Below are 18,060 nucleotides of genomic sequence, written 5' to 3'. Positions count from 1 at the left end.
GGGTAGGTTTCTGGATAATCTCTAGGAATAGGTCTCTGGAGATAATTTTATGAGAGAGAATGTGAATGAGACTGTTTTAAATACTAGTATTCAAAATTAAGCGGTTAAGCATGGATTTAAAGCCTAAGTTATTGCTGCCTGTTGTGATTTTTTTTCTTATTAAAAGATTGAAGCCGCATAATAAATTCCATTAACATCAATAGCAGTTACAATATGCTTAGCAGTTTAAATCACATAACTGATTATTTTAATTTTACATAACTATTATTTGCATGATTGATATAGGTTGGGTAGCCAACAGTTGGATTTAGAAAGAGACAAAGAAGTGATTCTATCCAATCTTTCCTTTTGTTTGGGAACCTTTGCATTCATTTTCCATGCTGAGAAAATTCTGAGAACCTGTCTAGCTCCTTCTATAAATCTTTGACTGAGTTATATGTGAGACTCGGATAGATGAATCATGTGAAGGCAAGTAATTTGATATTCCCTTATGTATACCTCTGGCCTTAAATTTGCAAGTTTAGTGATGACTGGCATTTGAAGAGAGTTTCTTCCTTATCTTAAAATTTCTAAACAATTTTTTGACTATACCTATCTTTTAATATGTTATTTTTCTTGTTAGATTTTTTTTAAAATAACTTCATAATGGATTTTCAGAGAAAAAAGTTAGTGCTGAAGTTGCTGCATTTTCACTATGCAAAAGTTACCGTTCTGTTTCAGAGTGTTTCAGAAGAAAACATTTCGATAATCCAAAGGTCCACCAAAAGAAAAAAAGAAAAGCCTGAATTGAATTGTATTCCAAGACACAGTAATTTATTCTATATTAGAACTGTTTTTCCAAAAGCATGGTCCAGTATACTATATTTATCTTTCTCTCTTTTTAATAAGAAATTTCATGCCTAAAGCACAACAATACTATCTTAGACAGGGAAAAACTCAGTAAAGGATTGAAATGCATTAGACAAGGTCACTAATATTTGACACAGTTTTACTCTGCAAGTATTTGTTTGGGATTGTAAATTTGATTCTTATTCCTGTGGACTTTGAAATTTGAATCTCTTCAAAGCTTTTTTATTTATTATTAGATGTAATAAAGTGTTTTTACATAAAAGCTTATTACATTTTCTTACATGGGATAATAAAAAGACTTGTAGCATATTATGGTGTAAGCTCACTGGCATTTAGTGTTATCTTTAATTTCTCATTATGTCAAGAATGCCTAAAATCTGGAAAGCTTTAAATTACTTTTTTTAGGTTGATTAAGTCTAAGTAAATACTAAATCAGAATATATTTTGCATTTGCAGGCGCTTGCAGACCAGTTTGAAGATGCAAATACACCAGTATCTGAACGTATGAAGATTTTCTACTGTTGTCAGGTGCCTCCACATTGGGCCATACAGGTATGAAGCCAATCCTATTTCAAGCTTTACACTAAAAGCCTGATGTTCTTATTGGTTTTGATACTGCATGACTCCAAAGTCAAGAGAGTGTGATATGATCTTCAGTTGAAACACTGTAGAAATAAAGACATAGCCTAACAACACACCAGGTGTTTCTGGAAAGAAATCAAGTTCTTCAGTGTTTTGCTTTCAGTTGTTTTGTTCTGTTATGCACAGAATTGCTTGTTGTGCAATTTTTCTTTACTTTCCTTTTTCCTCCAATAAAAAATGGACCAAAACTTAAAAGCTTCCAAAATATCTCCTGGAAAAATAATCTTGCCACTGTCTTACTATTTATTACTGGTTTACTTATGCTATTACTTGTGTCTTTCTCATCTTCTGATGATCGCTCACTTTGGGTTGTTTCCAGGAGATGGATCATGGTCAAAGCAGCCAAATTAAGAGTGAAAAGTACAGTGAAGAACTCCTTGGGCTGAGAAAGTTTTTATTTTCCAGACATGCCCCTTTTTACTAGTGCTGACAGGATTTATTTTTTTTCAAAACTGCACTGTTTATCTTGACAATAAACTCTTTCTAGACAGAAATCTACACATTAGAGTCTTACCTGATGATGCTGTATTTAACAAGCTTAAGAAAACTGTTTGCATTGCATTACCTCTAAAGGTGTTCATGTTGCTTACTTTTAATGGTGTTTTATTCCTTCTTGATTTCTAACCTCAATGCATGTTGCTTTAATCAATCGTATCTTCTCTTAACATTCTGAAATTATTCCACACAACCTTTCAACAGGCACTTGCAATAAAACTAGCAAATGTGGTTTTCATTACCAGTTGTCAGAGTGGCACTGTTCAATCCAAGCCAATTTTCCAAGCCAAAGATAGAAATACTAAAATAGGGATTTATAATGGAAGATAGCTGCAGTCTTCTAGTCATAGTAATGAAGAGGCATTGCCTATATAAATTTTGCCAAATTTGACTCTGAGTAAATTTAATAAAACATAAATGAGATTTAGTTCCAGACACTGGCAAATGTAGTTTTTTTCCTAAATGATTATTATCAAGCTAACAAATAATTACTTTGTTACAGATTTTCAGAGTTTGTTGCATATTTATGCCAGAGAACTGTAGCCAGTTCTTAATTTTTTGACTACCAGTCTATTCCCCTATGGTAACTCCTTGGATTTGTAACAGATATGGAACCCAAGCCTATAAAGTGAGGTCCATGACATCTGCAGAGAACTTCAGGGAATCAATTCAGGATCAACAAAAACACTGCAGAGGTTCACTGTATGGGATCTTGTAGAATAATTAAGTGTCCTTAAACAGAATGCTCCCATTTGTTTTTGCAAACCAGATTGTATATCTGTCACACATCATAAATAAGTTATCCTTTTTTTAAAGATGAAAACCTATACGTGATTCTAATCTCCTCTTAAAAAATAAACACGAGACCAAAGACAACTTTTCAAAGTCATGAGAACATACCTTGTGTTTTGGGTTTTTTTAATTGAAAAGATGACTCATTTATTTTCATAAGTGCACCGAATTAATAGCTGAATTTGAAATAACAAAGAAGCTGACTTATCTGTGAGGAAAACTCAACTAGGGAGTTGAATCTGAACTCAAATCCAGTATTGATTTGACTAAAAACTAACATTCTTTGACAGTGGCTGTTTGGGACAGCGATTTCTCACAAGTACCTAACAAAATTGTATCAGAGCCTTTCTCTCCCATCTGTGTTTTTTCACAGGTAGAGATTACTATGGCAAAGCATTGCTAGAAGAACAATGCAAATGCCCTCCTTCAGCTTCAGTTTCCCACTCCCAGCATTCCCAAAATCCTACTGCAGCTGCTATGCAGCCACACAGACCACCCCTCATTTAAGGGGTGGAAGTTCAGCTCTGTCAATTCATCCTTGCCATGTCTGTTTCCATTTTGCATTATATTACAAACTAGTTCAAAGTAATTAAGCTACTGACATGAACAAAAGTCAAATCAAAACAATTACTGTTCTATTGATAGGTTGGGTTTTTTTGGATGTATATATGTTGTTTGAGGCTCTTGCTTGAGGTTTTGGGAGAATAATTCCATATTCTGTCTGCTTCTTGTTGATGTCAGAAATGCCTCTAACATCTTTTAAAAATGTAAATACTATTTACTTATCTATTTTCAGTTACCTGGAATTTCTTATCTTTCCAGCGTCAGCTTGCAAGCTTGCTCTTTGAGCTGGGATGCACCAGCTCTGCCTTACAGATATTTGAGGAGTTGGAAATGTGGGAAGATGCAGTAATCTGCTATGAAAGAGCAGGACAGCATGGAAAGGTAAGAAAAATGTTTTTTACAGCTGAGATCCTGTCTTCAAATAGGTTCTGAAGTATGAAGGACTGTCTGGCTTGAGCTGTAAATTCACTAATGACACTCACTTCTACAGGGCTATCATGAGAAAAGTCTGTTTAGGAAAAATGGACACATGATATATGAGTCTGTCATAACCTGTTATTGCTAAAAACAGAAAATAAGATTCGGAGTAATGACCACATGAAGTAGAAGTTTGTAAATAAGAAATAACTTTACGAAGCAAGCAGATTGCAATAGTGATTCTTGAAAATATTCAAGGAAAATTAAGTTAAAAACTATGAATGCACAGCAAGGTGTAATGTGGACATTTCAAGAAGGCTGTACCGATCATTCATGATGGGGTCTTGGAGCTTTGTCTGAAGGGATATTAATTTTCTTTCCCACTTGATTTCGAACTATTAACTGTAGTTTTTAAAAACACTTTAAATAGAACAACATCAGTGCTTGATGTATTTAATTAACTAATGTTAATATATTCAAATTACATAAACATTTGAGACAAGAAGTGTCATTAAGATTAAATGACTTTATTTTGTGAAGCCTATGTTGATGTTTTCTTGAATTCTCCATCATTTCTTTAACACTGCTGCAGCTATATGTGGTCAGCTTCAGACAAAGACAATATAAAGCCATCACCTAACTCTATGTATTGGTGACAGAATTGTTTAAAAATGCTGGTAGCAGGCTGTAGCAACCTTCCTGTTGTTGATTTATTTTGTTGTTACAATTAGAGCAATGGTAGGAAGATTTTTAAAAATGATACCTGGAAGCAATGCCTACTTGTGTGTAACTTCAGCTGTGTCCTCTTTCTGGTGCAGTCTCTCACACAGGAAGACTGTAACAGGAACTTACGCTATCAAGCATTGTTTCCAGAATTTATATAGCTTTCAGAAGTATGCACTTTCAGACAAAACCATGTTTTTTTCTTTTCTTCCCTGTTCTTCTGTTTGGTATATGGTAGCATTAAATATGTGAACGTATGTGTGCCTTTATGACACCATAAGTACAAAGACTATGCTTAAACTAATTTAAGCTTACAGAATAGAGAGCTATAACGTCAATTAATAGAAAAAATGCAGAATTTCTCATACTTACATATTTTTTTCTGATTGTCATGCACCAATGCCTAGATTTTGGTCATTATAAACTGACAGATGTTTTGCTGGCAAATCCTGTGTCACATTATGCACGCCTTGGGGATGGTATGCTAATATCCCAATCTTTTCAGTACAGTGGAGAAATAGAGGTCAATATTTTCCATTTCCTGGAAATGCATTCTATCCTAGTTATAATCACAAACTGCCCTTAGGGAGCTATGAAAATGGCACTCAGAGAATAGGACAGGATATCTGACACAGGAAACTGCTTAGAAATGCTTTGAGAATAGGGTTTGTGCTGTGCTTTGAAAAACAGAAAATGCTATGTAGGTACTAAGTAACGGTAGTGCTGGAAAAAAAAGCTAGCTTCAGGCCAAAAAAAGCCAGAAAACTAGAAACATTTAGCTCTACACTGAGGGGACTGACTATTTGAGCTACTTATCAGAAAGCTTTCAGAGGGTGAACTGTTTGTATTTATCAAAAATGTTTTTATGTTTTTAAACATGGTAGTTATTCTTTTAGAAATGCATGGGAATCTACTAGAGCAGTATGTTGTTCAGTGGATGTTCATGTCACCAAAGAACTTAGCATATATATGCCCAAAAGAACAAAGTCTATTAAATAAACTTCTGCATGCTTTTCACTCACAAATGCTTTTATATAGAAAACCTGAATTTAAATACTGAAAAATCAATAAAACAGCCAGATATCAACAATATCAATGCATTTGAGTACTTACACATCGAAGTAGTATGTTCCTTCCTCCTACTTTTGAATTATGCACTGACAAAGAAACAGAGCATGTGAAGCTCCACATTATGCACTTGGGAAATACATAATTCACTCAGTTATAATAAGGCCATGTAGCAGGAAAAATTTGGGAGAGTAAGATGCCACTAACGTTTAGCAAAATTCTTTTACTATATACATATCGTTTACTAGATATGGCTCTATACTCACTCTGTTCATAATCTGAACAAAATCAGTAGAAACTGATGTCATAACACGAGTCAACAGAAGAGTAACAGAGTGCCAAGTGATGAGCAAAATGGGGCACAGACCAAAAAAAAGAAGTATTATAAAATTCGAATGCACAGTATGTTGATAGTTGCTGTGGCTTTCTCATTCCAGTCTTTTATTTGTATTCCTTTAACAGACTTGTTGCAAAAGGAGACGCTAATCTCCGTGTGTGTAGTGAGAACTGGTGTTGAAAAGTGTCCCTCTCCCTTCTTTTAACTGTGAGGGGGACTTGGAGATCTTGAGAGTATTATTTACATTGGACAGCTTTATTTGGTTAAGGTGGAAGAAGTCTCTTCAACTTTCACCAGAAACGGATAATACACTAAAAATAGAACTATTTCTCTGCTAAAGAAAAAAGAAGGGATGAACCGGAGATGTGAATTTTCAGTTCTTCCAATTGAAGTGAGGTCTTTCTCCCTTGCAGGAGCTCTAGAGCATGGTAGCTGTGACCTTTGATAAGTTCATGAGATCTACCTTTTAGCATCAGCCTGGTATTCTGTCTTACAACACTGTTTTCAGCCCTATCCCTGTTCCATCATCTCCTCAGATTAAACAGCATGGTACACAGGCTGGTTTTAGACCAACGTACCCAGCAGTCCACATTCTACAGAGTTATTTTTCTTGTCATGACATGACACAGATATCTCAAAACATTTGAGCAAGGAAACACAATTATGGTAAGATGTCAGAAACTCACCTCTAAATTCAGGAAATGCTTCCCAGATGCAAAGTCAAGTAGTAGTATACCGATTGGTGCATGAGCTTGTTCAAGAACTTGTTTGATTTCCACTGATATCGTAATAGATGTAGAAAGCAGCTAAGCACTCCTGTATGTAGCTACAAAATTGCAAAAGAGGAGTAAATGGCATGCCCAAGGTCGTGTATGAAGTTATAGGGAAAATGAAAACTGAAGAGCTTTCCTTTTCTCTCACTACCTCTTTCCATACTCATCTGTTTTGCTTTTTCATGCTACTTATATGGTAGCCTAGCAAATAACATGCAAGCAGAAAAGATTAAAGCATTTCAGAGAATACTTTGAACTAGCGGAGGAATGAATTGTCAAATAACAGAACTGGTAAATCTGTGAAGGATGAGGCTAATGAATCTTTTAGGAAACAAATGAAGTAAAAGCATAGGAAAACATAGATGGGACAGCAAGTGGAGTTTAGGGTTGGGAAGCCAAATGCAGGATGAATCTTGAACTTGGATTCCAGGAGTCTCTCTAGTAAGTAATAAAAAGGCACATTTTATTTAAAACAGAACCCTCTTTACTGATTGGGGATTTTTCTGAAGCATTGCCTATTTAATTCCCATACCAACCATAGGAGTCCAGAAACCAAGATAACAGCCTAAATCTTTCTCATGTTTAAATCAACTGACTTTTGAACTGAGTATTGAATTTCATCCATTCTGATGCAGACCATTGTGTGAAAAGCAGAGTTGTTATAATTACATCTGTTCAGTCAGCAAGGGTTATACAGCTTCATTTTTTTCTTTTTAGGTAACTTTTAATTGATAATTTTCTTGTCAAAGCTTAGTTCATTTACATATAATTTATAGTTACAAAGCATGTGAATTAATCACTAATATCTCTTTAATAGGTAAGAATAAATCTCTAGTGGTTGTATTTCTTTTATGTACATTGTGTGAGCTTTGTGGAAAATGTTTCTTGATATTTTTGTTAAGACTTGTTTTTTGCAGAAGCAGGATTCGTATCAAAGATTAAATGTACTTTTTTTAAAGTAGTTTACTATAGAGTTAGAAAGGAGTGGCTTTTTTCTTCACAAAAACCTAAGAAAAATGAGAAATCAAGTTGTAGAGTATTATCTGGTTTTGTAAAAGGCAAATGACAGATGTTTTGAGAATACAGGTTTTTTTTAGTTTGTAGTTATGATCCTTTGTATTAGCTTTTAAAGATTTAAGTAATAAAAGGGTTTGTAACATGCCAGAGAGGTGATCAGATAGCTGATCAGATGAAGAAGTCAGGCTTCTGCTTATTTAGTTCTCTGTTTTATCTGTGTGCTGAAATATTTATGTTGGCAATGAATTCTTGTAAGCTTAGACCAGAACATGATGTTTTTATGCTCTTAAATGTGAAATACAATTAGTGAATGGTTGGCTTTCTATCCAGTTTATGATTAGTACTAGACACTGCCACAGAATAGCAATCTGAGTTTGAGAGTGCCCTGCAGAGGGAAGAGGTAGAGCATCAGCATGCAATGCACTTTTTGCCTCGTAGCTGCTGTTTGCACAGCAACATTTCAGTCTTTTTTCTTCATCTGAAGAGGAAAAAACCCTTACCTTTTGGTGCCTAATGTGATTACTGCAATAATAAAACACCCAGTTCTCTCTGCTCTAGATCACCTTAAAGATCTATTATTAATATGTGTTCCTTTAATCTTGTCATAGCAACTAATGGAGGCAGGGAAGGGGAATTAAACTGCCCTTTAACCAAACGCTCTGCAAGTGCAGTCCTCTTGTTAGGTGAGGTTTTCTAGTGCTTTGACTAGGCTAACTCTAAATTTTAAGTAATAGTTTCTTTGGATTTCTTTGGAGAACTGTTCCATAGGCACTTAAAAACACTTGCCATTAAATTATTTTCCTAATATTCAGCCACTAATTTTCTTAATGGGATTCCATTTTTGCTAGTTTGAAATCTCTTTAGAAGTCTAAACTATACATCCCTTCTTCACATTTGTGCACTTCAAATATCTGTAGGCTTTACTGTTACTTTATTTAACAAAAATGGCAGTAATAATGAAGTGTCAAAATTACTATGTATTAAATAGTTCAAAACAAAGTAAACCAAAATAATTTTTCTAAAAATGATTTTCAGAAAGGATCAATGAATTTTACTGATTGGAGGAAGAGGAGGAAGAGACTTTGATTCTCTATAGGTGATCTGAAGGGCAAAGAAAACAGTTCTTAGAGAAACAAGAAAAGCAGTAATAATTTAAATGCATAGATGAACTCAGCTTTCCTTTTACATAAACTAGCTATGATAGAAGAATAACTAGAATTACAATGTCAAACTTTAATTCTGAGGCAGACTGCGTTGGATCTTTCTTGGTCAGATGGTCTTTTCTAATAGAAAAATTATACTAAGCTGAATTATGTGTGTTACATTTTTGCAGCAGGGGACTGAGGTAAGAGTTCGGTCTGAACAACAGATCATCTGTCCAGTGTATTTATCTTTTCAAAGGCCACAGAAAGCAGACTATCTCTTGTTTAAAAGAGAAACAATAATTTTATTGTTAGAGCAAGATAGTGACCCTGAGATAAAGAGCTTTTGAAAGTTGGTTACAGCACATAATAGATGTCTGGGAGACCCAGCTTGTGTCTTCTTTTCCATAATCTGAATATATTTTATCTCAAACATTTGAATAAATTTATAACTTCTGCATCTTACATACAAGAGTAGCATTTCCAAAACTAACAGTATGAAAATGGATGTGTCTTCAGACATAGTAGAATGGAAATAACTATTTTCAGAAAAGAGCAGTTAGAGAAAAAGGAATGATGGTCATTGCAAGAGTACTTATTAGGATATGTAAAAAACACAGATGATAAACTCTTAGGATTGCACATACCTTGATGGTGCTGATACTGCATTGCTATGAATTAGGTGTAGATTTGATGTCCAGGACTGATATTTGCTCTTTGGACAGAATACACACCTAATATATCAGATAAGGAACAAGCTCCTGCTTGTTTTAATGGATACATTTTCCTTGGTGCATTAAACCAAAAGCCACTGTATTATGTTGATGTTGAAGTTGTTTTTTTTTTTTTAAAACCAGTTTGGAACCAGATTCTCTCTAGACTTTATCTTTGCTGCTGTGTTGGATCAATATACTATTTCCTTACTAGCCCTACTTCTTAGTCTTCAGCTGATGATTGCAAGGTGCTAAAGTGGTATTTGTTCAGGTAGGTGATTAGCTGAAAATAAATTGTCCCATTATGTATTGATTTCTCTTTGTTCTTTAACAGGCAGAAGAAATACTCAGACGGGAATTAGAGAAAAAGGAAACACCAGGATTATATTGTTTGCTTGGTGATGTTCTTAAAGACCACCAGTATTATGACAAGGCCTGGGAGCTCTCCAGGCATCGCAGTGCCCGTGCCCAGCGCTCCAAAGGCCTCCTCCATCTCCGCAACCGGGAATTCAGGGAATGTGTGGAGTGCTTTGAACGTTCAGTGCAGATCAACCCTATGCAGGTTGGGAAATCATACACGTGTGGCTTTGTTTTAGTTGGTATGTTCAGTTATGAATGATGACACACTTTTTTAAAAGGCAATTCTGTGCACAGTTGTCAAAGTAACAGCTTATTACTGTTCTTAGCAAATTTTTCACCACAGCTTGAAAGCCAAGCTAAAAATGGTAGCATAATGAAGACATCCATTTGTGTTCAGGTCTTTGCATGCAGCAAACTCTTTGCCTGTACAGCTCTTCTATTTCAAAGAGGTCAAGCCATTGAAAATTAATAATTGTCATCAAATAAATCATGAACAAGTGTCAAGTAAAATAGTTACAAGAACAATGCTGTACAGATTTTAATGAAATTATCTTTTTGCCTGTCTGTTGGCTTTGAGTTACAAACTGATCTCTGTATTTCACAGAAATTGTTTTCAAATATTTTGGTCTGTCCTGCTTTGGAGTCACTGAGAAGCATTGTGTTACACTTGTGATGACAGTAGCTTTTATTACAGTAATGCATCAAAACTGAAACCAAAACTGAAACTGACAGTTTTTGTAATCTTGTTTCAGTTTCTCAACCACTATATTCTATCCTAATAAGGTCCACCCCGTGAAAGGTCTTGAGAATTTAAAACAGCTTTGTGGTTGTTCGTGTATATAAGTTGTGTTCTTTGTAGCCATTTCCAGGTACATGTGAAAGTACGATATTCATCCTTCTTGCCCTCCAAAAAAATACTGCTGAAGCTGCTGTTCTGAGTTCCACATAACTAGCTGGAGTTCTGCTTTAGAAAAAATTTAAAGGCCTCCAGCCTTCAAAGTCATTTATTTGGAAGCTTTTTTGTATTTCAGTGGCATATTTTATTCCAGTGAATCAGAGTCCTGTTCTTACTCAAGTGAACTCCAGATAACTTATAAACACCTTCAGAATGGAAAGCAAAATGAACTAAAATGCTTGCCTTGTCTTTCAGTTCTCTTACTGACTCAGGAAATGCCAACAAAATATATGTTACTTAGATAGGAACCTTACTGAAATCAAGAGGACTCCCAGGTAATAAAGGGCTGCAGAAGATGGCCTACAGTGCTCAAAACGGAGAGGTATCCTCCTGAGATGCTTTTTTACTTTGTGTCCTATCCAAAGGAAGCTTAAAATGAAAGGCATTCCAAGAAAAATAGGCCAGTCCATATAAGAAAGAGAACATTTCCTCCTCTGGTTGCTCAGGAAGCTCTATTTAAGATTCAGATGAATTGTTTCAAACAAATAGATTGAGCAAATGATAGTGTGGATTGACATACAGCAGTATGTCAGTCATACATACAGCGGTCTTCTAAAGTCTATCCATATTCTGTCACTACAGAAATTAATTGTTTCCTATTCCAGGATGTCTTGTGGATGAAGAGCAGAAAGGAAGGTGATTCTAGATGCAAGGACTTTAATACAAGGAAAATACTAATTAATTCATTCATTTTTTCCAGAATTGTGATTAATTTATCAGGTAAACAAGGACTCCCTATTACAAAGAATTTTTTTTTTGTGACTATCAAAACCCTTTTTGGAGGAACACATTTTTAGACTGTAGCAAGTGATTCCCCCAAATATCTAATGGATAAAACCATTCTCTGTCAACTCTTCTTTAATCTTGTGTACTCTTTGGCCAACTGGTCAAATTTGGTTGCGGTCTCTGAGGTAGGTCTTTGCACTATGAGCCAACCACCATATTAAACTTTGGAGGATCCACTAAGGATCAATATATATTAGTTCAAATATATCAGAAACTCATCTTCATTAGCACTGTTGCTCACAGAATTACTTGTTCTAGTACATGCCTAGTGGATGACAGATGCATTTCTCTTGCGCTTTCACTGTGGGCATCTTGCAAGGCTGGGCTGAGGCAATTCCAGAGATCAAAGAGCTCATGCAGTCAGTTCTCCAGAGGTGAAAGTCTGTGTAACAAAACTTACGGCTTGTTAAATTACAGATTTGTTCGTTCTTGTGCTGAAAACTGTATGGTTCTCTATATCCAGTCACTTCAATTTTCCAGAAATAAGAGTGTTCATAGCACCTTTTTTTTTCCCCACACCATTCTCCACCATGTCACAGTCTGCAAGAAAATAATAATCCTCTTTTGTGCTAGACTATTTGGCTCATAACTTCTCGGGCGAATTTTCTTGTGTGTGAAGCAAGACAAGTGATCTCTCCAGTTTGGGAAAACAGTCACACTTTAGAGGTCAGCTTGCCATCAACTACATCCGGAATTTAAAGTTTTGGACAATGCAATGAGAGCCTTATTCTCAAGAATTCTTCTCATTCATCTTGTAATAGTAAAAGTAACTTAAACGAGTTAAGCTAGAATCTCTCATTGGAAATGATGATATAAGTCTCTATACTTACTTAAAACTATGTTACGTTCTGTCAGTATGTTGGGTTCAAAAGAAACTGAATTATAAGGAAGATAAATAATGCCAAAAAATGAGTAATTAAAAAGGTAATCAGCTAGGATTTCACTCAACTACAGCTCTTAAAATGTTATGGTAACTACTAACTTCAAAGACTAATTTTGCTCTACAGAGTATAGATTGTTTCTAAACACTGCTGCACTCCTAAGACTATTGTACTAAAGAGTACTGGATTCTGAAAAAAAAATCTGCATGTATTTGCTGTATGCAAATAGTAGAAATTGCTTTAAAAATGCAAGAGATTTTCTTCAGATATATGATTTGGGTTTTTTCTTTTTAAGTATTCAGCTATACTGTAATTAGGTTATTTTGGAACGATATTCCCACTAATATGAGAGAATTGTTTAGACTTTCTTAAAAGCATTTTCATAATCATTTAGACTTATTAAAGACTGCCTGGAAATTCCTGATGGCAAGTTTTAACAAAGAGTTCAAGCCTAAATTATCTTCCTTTGCTGGTCACTGTCTTCACTTTTGAAAAGGATAAAAATTTACAGCTCATTTTCATGTGTTTTTCCAATCAGCAGCAACATTTGAACCTCTAGCCAATGCACTTTTTTCCCAAAAAAGAACTTTAACCTAGTTCCACAAGCCTTGACAAAAGTCATTTTTTGAACTTTGGGTGAGGTTTTCCTTATGCTGCCTTTCAGTCAGTCACTTTCCTCAGAGCAGTTGTTACATCAGCCAATGGGATCTGCAGATTTTGTGCCCTCTCCAATAAAAAGGGAATTCTTACCATTCTTTCCACAAAAAAATTGCTTAAGTCTATTCTTAAAGTGTATCCTAAATATATTATTAGAGTCACTGTACTTCTTACATTGTGGAAGAAATTCATGCTCCCTTTCCAGATATCTAAGGGATGATAAAATACCATTTCATTGCTATAGTAGATCAAAGGCAATGAACCTTGTTTTTTTTCATTTGGTTGCTTTTGATTGTTTGTTTTTTTTACACAACTACCATGTTTTTTCATTTAACCTGTCAGACTTGTTCTTTTCAAGCTTTCTCATTTGTCTAGCACACCAGCTTTTAAAGTATGTCCTCTTAATAATCTCCTTTATTTTGTTTTTAACCGTTATAATTGTCTAGTCTTTGTAGAGCCTTTTTGAATGACAATATGCAGTTGCTCCAAGCCTTGAAGTGTCTTCTATTTAAATGTTTCGAGTCTTTCTGTAGACCTTTAGTCTTTTAGCTGCCCCTTTTAGTTTTTAACATAGCTTTTCCATTTTAAGTATCTCTTTAAATTTAATTTCCTCAGCCAACATAATGAGTTGCCTTTGTTCTTGAAGGATTACTGCATCTAGATATATTATAAAGTATCTTTTGTATGGTAACATTTTGAACCAGCTCATTCATTCTGGTCAGGATCAAAGTAAGTACTGTCTTCTGACTAGCTTCTTCATACCTAAAAAATTTAGTCTTGGAAATTCATCCATTATGGTATTTACTAAACTATGCAGAATAATTGAAATCTCCCTGTATTTTCTGGGATTTCCTCTTTCACAGCCTTCTGATATACCCCAGCATGTTACCTTCTCCATTTTAGTCAAGTATTCTGAGATACAGTCTTTATATTGCTTTTTAACTGAGGCCTGAAATTTTAATCCATACCAGTTATGTTGTTCATTTACACAGTTAATTTTCTATATGATTGATGTGGAAGTTTTCTTTAACATATAGATGACATTCTTCCATCTGCACAACCTATTCCATTTTCTGTCTACTTTTTGCTTCCATATCGTAGCACCTCATGAAGCTCTTTGACTTAATTCCCATGCCAGAGACTTTTCATCTCATTCTTCTTGTCTGCTAAAGGATGCCTTTTGGACACCTTTCTCAACCTTCTCCATCATGTCCAGTTCTTACATTTTTTCCATTCAGTCAAAACTTTCATACATAGCTACTACTAGGCAAAATACCTTGTTTCCAATTATTAAGAAAAGAAAATTATTTATCATTCTTAGCAGTCACTGTTATTATTTTTACTAGGTACCTGCTTATATAGCTTTTTTCCACATAAATAAAGAATCATTTTACTTTCTCCTCATGCTGTAACTTTTCCTTGAGAAAGGAGTTCACAAACTTAAGCACTGGATGTAGCTGTGCACCATCAGCCTCAAAAAATTAAAATGGTGGAAGTTTCAGTCAAATCAGGTTCTGGAAGAACAAGCTCGGAAGTGAGATTGTGTTGCTGTTACTCGTTAGAATTATTAAAAATGCAGTGATTGTTTTTCTCTCACCCTTTACAGAAGCACTGTTTAGTTTGTATCCTGAGCTATAGAGTTGGAGCTAGCCTTCAATTTCATACTTGATTGGTCCCGTCTTTACCCTGGCTTTTCATGTCCAGAAAGTTATTGATCTAGAAAGAAGAGAAAGGGGAGTTAAAAAGGTAGCAGCCATGTGGGAGTGCCGGACTTCTGGAAACTTGGTCGATAAAAGAGGCTTAAAAAATGAGATTGACTAAATGTTTTTTTCCTATTAATTTTGCCCTCTGAGATTTTTGGAAACATTGTTTTTTCCTCGTGTGCAGTTTCTTCCTTGAATGATGAGTTTAAAGATCATGAAGGGCGACAGGCTGACAGTGCTGAAAAGTAGATTTTCATGTTTGTCCAGGCCAGATGTAATTGGCAGTTTTATCTTCATCTATTCATCCGTATTCTCTGAGGATGGGCCATCCCATACACCCTCAAATGCAAAGTGATATCTTTATTGCCAAGCTTGTTCAGTTGTTTTCTTGATATCATCAAGACTGCCCACCAGGGTGCCAGATCTGACAGAGATGAATGTCATACATTTGTGTTCTGGGATCTAAGGTTTTGAAGCAGATTAACTATGAATTCTATAACGGGTAAGTCAGGAGCAGATATGTTGTTGCTGATTTTAAGTTGGGTTTCAGAGTCAGAAAAATGAGTCAGATCTGGAGAGAACTGCAAAAACATCTGCTACAGAGTTTGCAATTACTCTGTAGAGGTAGAAGCTCCTTGCTTATGAACTAACAACTTTATCTTCAACCTTGTAAGATCTCTGATTTGCAAATGTTTCTTAAGGTAATGTTTTTGTATTTAAATAGCCATTATAGTTTCGTCTGAAGAACCTGAGTTATCACTTGCTTCAGAACTAGTACCCAAAACACAAGAGGATATAAACATTAATCAGACATCTTGAAAAGTAATATGTTGTTGTGCAATATAAATTAATGTAACCTTTTCTTCCATCTTCCTCTTCCCAACCTTTTTCCCTCTCTCAAAAAATTTTCCAAGAAGACCTATTTATGTTTCTTATCTTGGCATTTAGAATGGTGAAACAGCTGAGCTTATTGCAGTAGGTAGTACTACCTGGAATGATTTTGCAGCACATTATACAATGTTCTGATTGATTTTGACTGCACACATTTAAACAGCATAATGCTGTCAGAAAATGTTCTGTCAACGTAGCTGGGATTTAATACTTTTCTGAATTACAGAGGTTTTCTAAAAGATAGTACTGCTTAACTTGCAGCTCTGAGAATTAACTGTGTGGCAAATCAGGAACTTGCTGTTGAAAAGCTATGAAAATACATATTTAATCTGCTGTAATTTATGCCTATATCTGTTATTATTTAGAACAGAATAGACTATTTCAGTTGGAAGGGACTTAAAACGATCATCTAGTCCAACTGCCTGACCAATTCAGGGCTGACCAAGTTAAAGCTTGTTATTAAGGACATTAAACACTGATAGGCTTCACCTCTCTAGGAAGCCTGTGCCAGTGTTTGACCGCCCTCTCAGTAAAGAAAAACTTCCTAATGTCCAGATTAAACCTCCCCTGGTGCAGCTTTGAACCATTCTCACGTGTCCTATCACTCAGTATGAGTCATCAGTGCGCCCTGGCAGCCAAGAGGGCAAACCACTGGTAGAGTTCTGTTCTCTACGCAAGGCATTATTTAAATACATTTCTGTCTCTAAACATTGCATTATAAACTAGAAAAGACTGATGTTCTGACAGGTAGAAAGAGCTATAATTGTGTAGTGTTCATGTTCAGTCATTAGAAATGTTTCTTGTAAAATGTGATTTCCTTGAAATAAATGTCCTAGTTTTTGGCATTTGACATAATTGTAATACTATAAAGTGAATTTGGATTTTTCACAAGTTAAAATATGCAAATCTCTGAATAGCTATGACTTCTCTAAATGAAGATGTGTGTTAAAGAGCACCTCACATATGGTTAAGTGGTCTTTATATAGTCAATACCTTTGTTTATCCATATTTATTAAAACATTGAACCTAAAGTTTTCCTATATTCTGCATACATGGTATTATTTATTCCAATGCAATACTATTATGATAGCTGAAAATCAGGTAAAATTAGCAAGAGTAGTGTGTGTTTGAGCATCCAGGCAAAATTATTTTTTTTGTGCAGAAATGTATGTGTGTGTGTGTATATATATTTCTCTCTATATATGTAATGATCCATTTTTTTCTCTCCAGCTAGGTGTATGGTTTTCCTTGGGCTGCGCATACATTGCTTTAGAAGGCTATGAAGGTGCTGCCAAAGCATTTCAGCGCTGTGTGACATTGGAACCAGATGTATGTACTTTTCAACAAGCGATTCAGATGGCTTATCTAAAAGCAACAAGGATGTTTTCATTATAAACAAACGAAGCAATAATGAAAAACTTGTTTAAACCCTAGCCCTTTGAATAAATTAAACTTGTGCATGAAGGATATATTTTTGTCATGAGGCATCATAAAAATACTTGCCCAATACGTAACTTTGTCCAAGTATGCATGTGTGAATGTTAAAGTATGTTTGAGCAGAAATTCCTTTATGCTTGCATACATTGCTAAAACAGAAAAGGGAATGAATAGACTGAGGTGTGCTAAAAAGAGAGATAAACCAAAAAAATTAAAATACTTAGTCCCCTAAGTAATTGGATTCTCCTGAAAAAAAAGCCAAGTAAGTGGTTGTATGACAGGTAAATTTGTAACTGTATAGTTCATGAACACAGGAAGAATGAGTTTGTTAGCCGATTTTTCAGGATGCACAGGGCAAGTGTACAATATTACCATTTGAGTGTGACTGCATTGAGATAGCAGAGGTGTCAGCTGGATTACCTCTCAGGAATGCACTGGCAATACTTTTGTCAAACAGCCTGACTGCCAGCATGTTGCTCGCTTAGAGTCAATGCCACCTACTTGATAGAAACTATTATTCATTCTCTTCTCTTGGGGAAAGGAATGAGAGAGCAGTGAACGGTGGCAGAGTATTCTTTTTTCTTTATCAATAAACTGCAGTAACTTAGTTCGGGTAAAAAAGATGTACATACACACAACCCTGTATTTAACTGAAATTTTTACTTTATTTATATTTTTTTGTTTCAGTACAGTAGGTTTACTGCCAAGTAGATACTAAAATTGTGTTCACTTATCTTCCTGGGGCCTGTACTTGATTATATTCATATGAACAAGCCAATTGACTTCTCCAGTGGGTTAAGTGGTATTTCTTTTGTGAGTAAAGGATGCTTGTCGAGCTCTTAATTATGGAGGTGAAAC

At 35.2% G+C, this 18,060-nt stretch overlaps 1 protein-coding gene across 1 annotated transcript in view; it reads left to right on the top strand.

Moving 5' to 3' along the window:
- TTC27 (tetratricopeptide repeat domain 27) overlaps positions 1-18,060 on the top strand; it is a 138,055-nt gene that overhangs the window by 100,065 nt on the left and 19,930 nt on the right. The window contains exons 11-14 of the mRNA XM_074818246.1: positions 1,306-1,401; positions 3,601-3,723; positions 9,867-10,094; positions 16,996-17,094. Of these exons, the coding sequence (XP_074674347.1) occupies positions 1,306-1,401; positions 3,601-3,723; positions 9,867-10,094; positions 16,996-17,094 (546 nt within the window). The remainder of the gene's footprint in view (positions 1-1,305; positions 1,402-3,600; positions 3,724-9,866; positions 10,095-16,995; positions 17,095-18,060) is intronic.

This window comes from Strix aluco, chromosome 3, assembly GCF_031877795.1.
Source record: "Strix aluco isolate bStrAlu1 chromosome 3, bStrAlu1.hap1, whole genome shotgun sequence".
NCBI lineage: Eukaryota > Metazoa > Chordata > Aves > Strigiformes > Strigidae > Strix > Strix aluco.
This window is presented reverse-complemented; position numbering and strand designations above follow the sequence as displayed.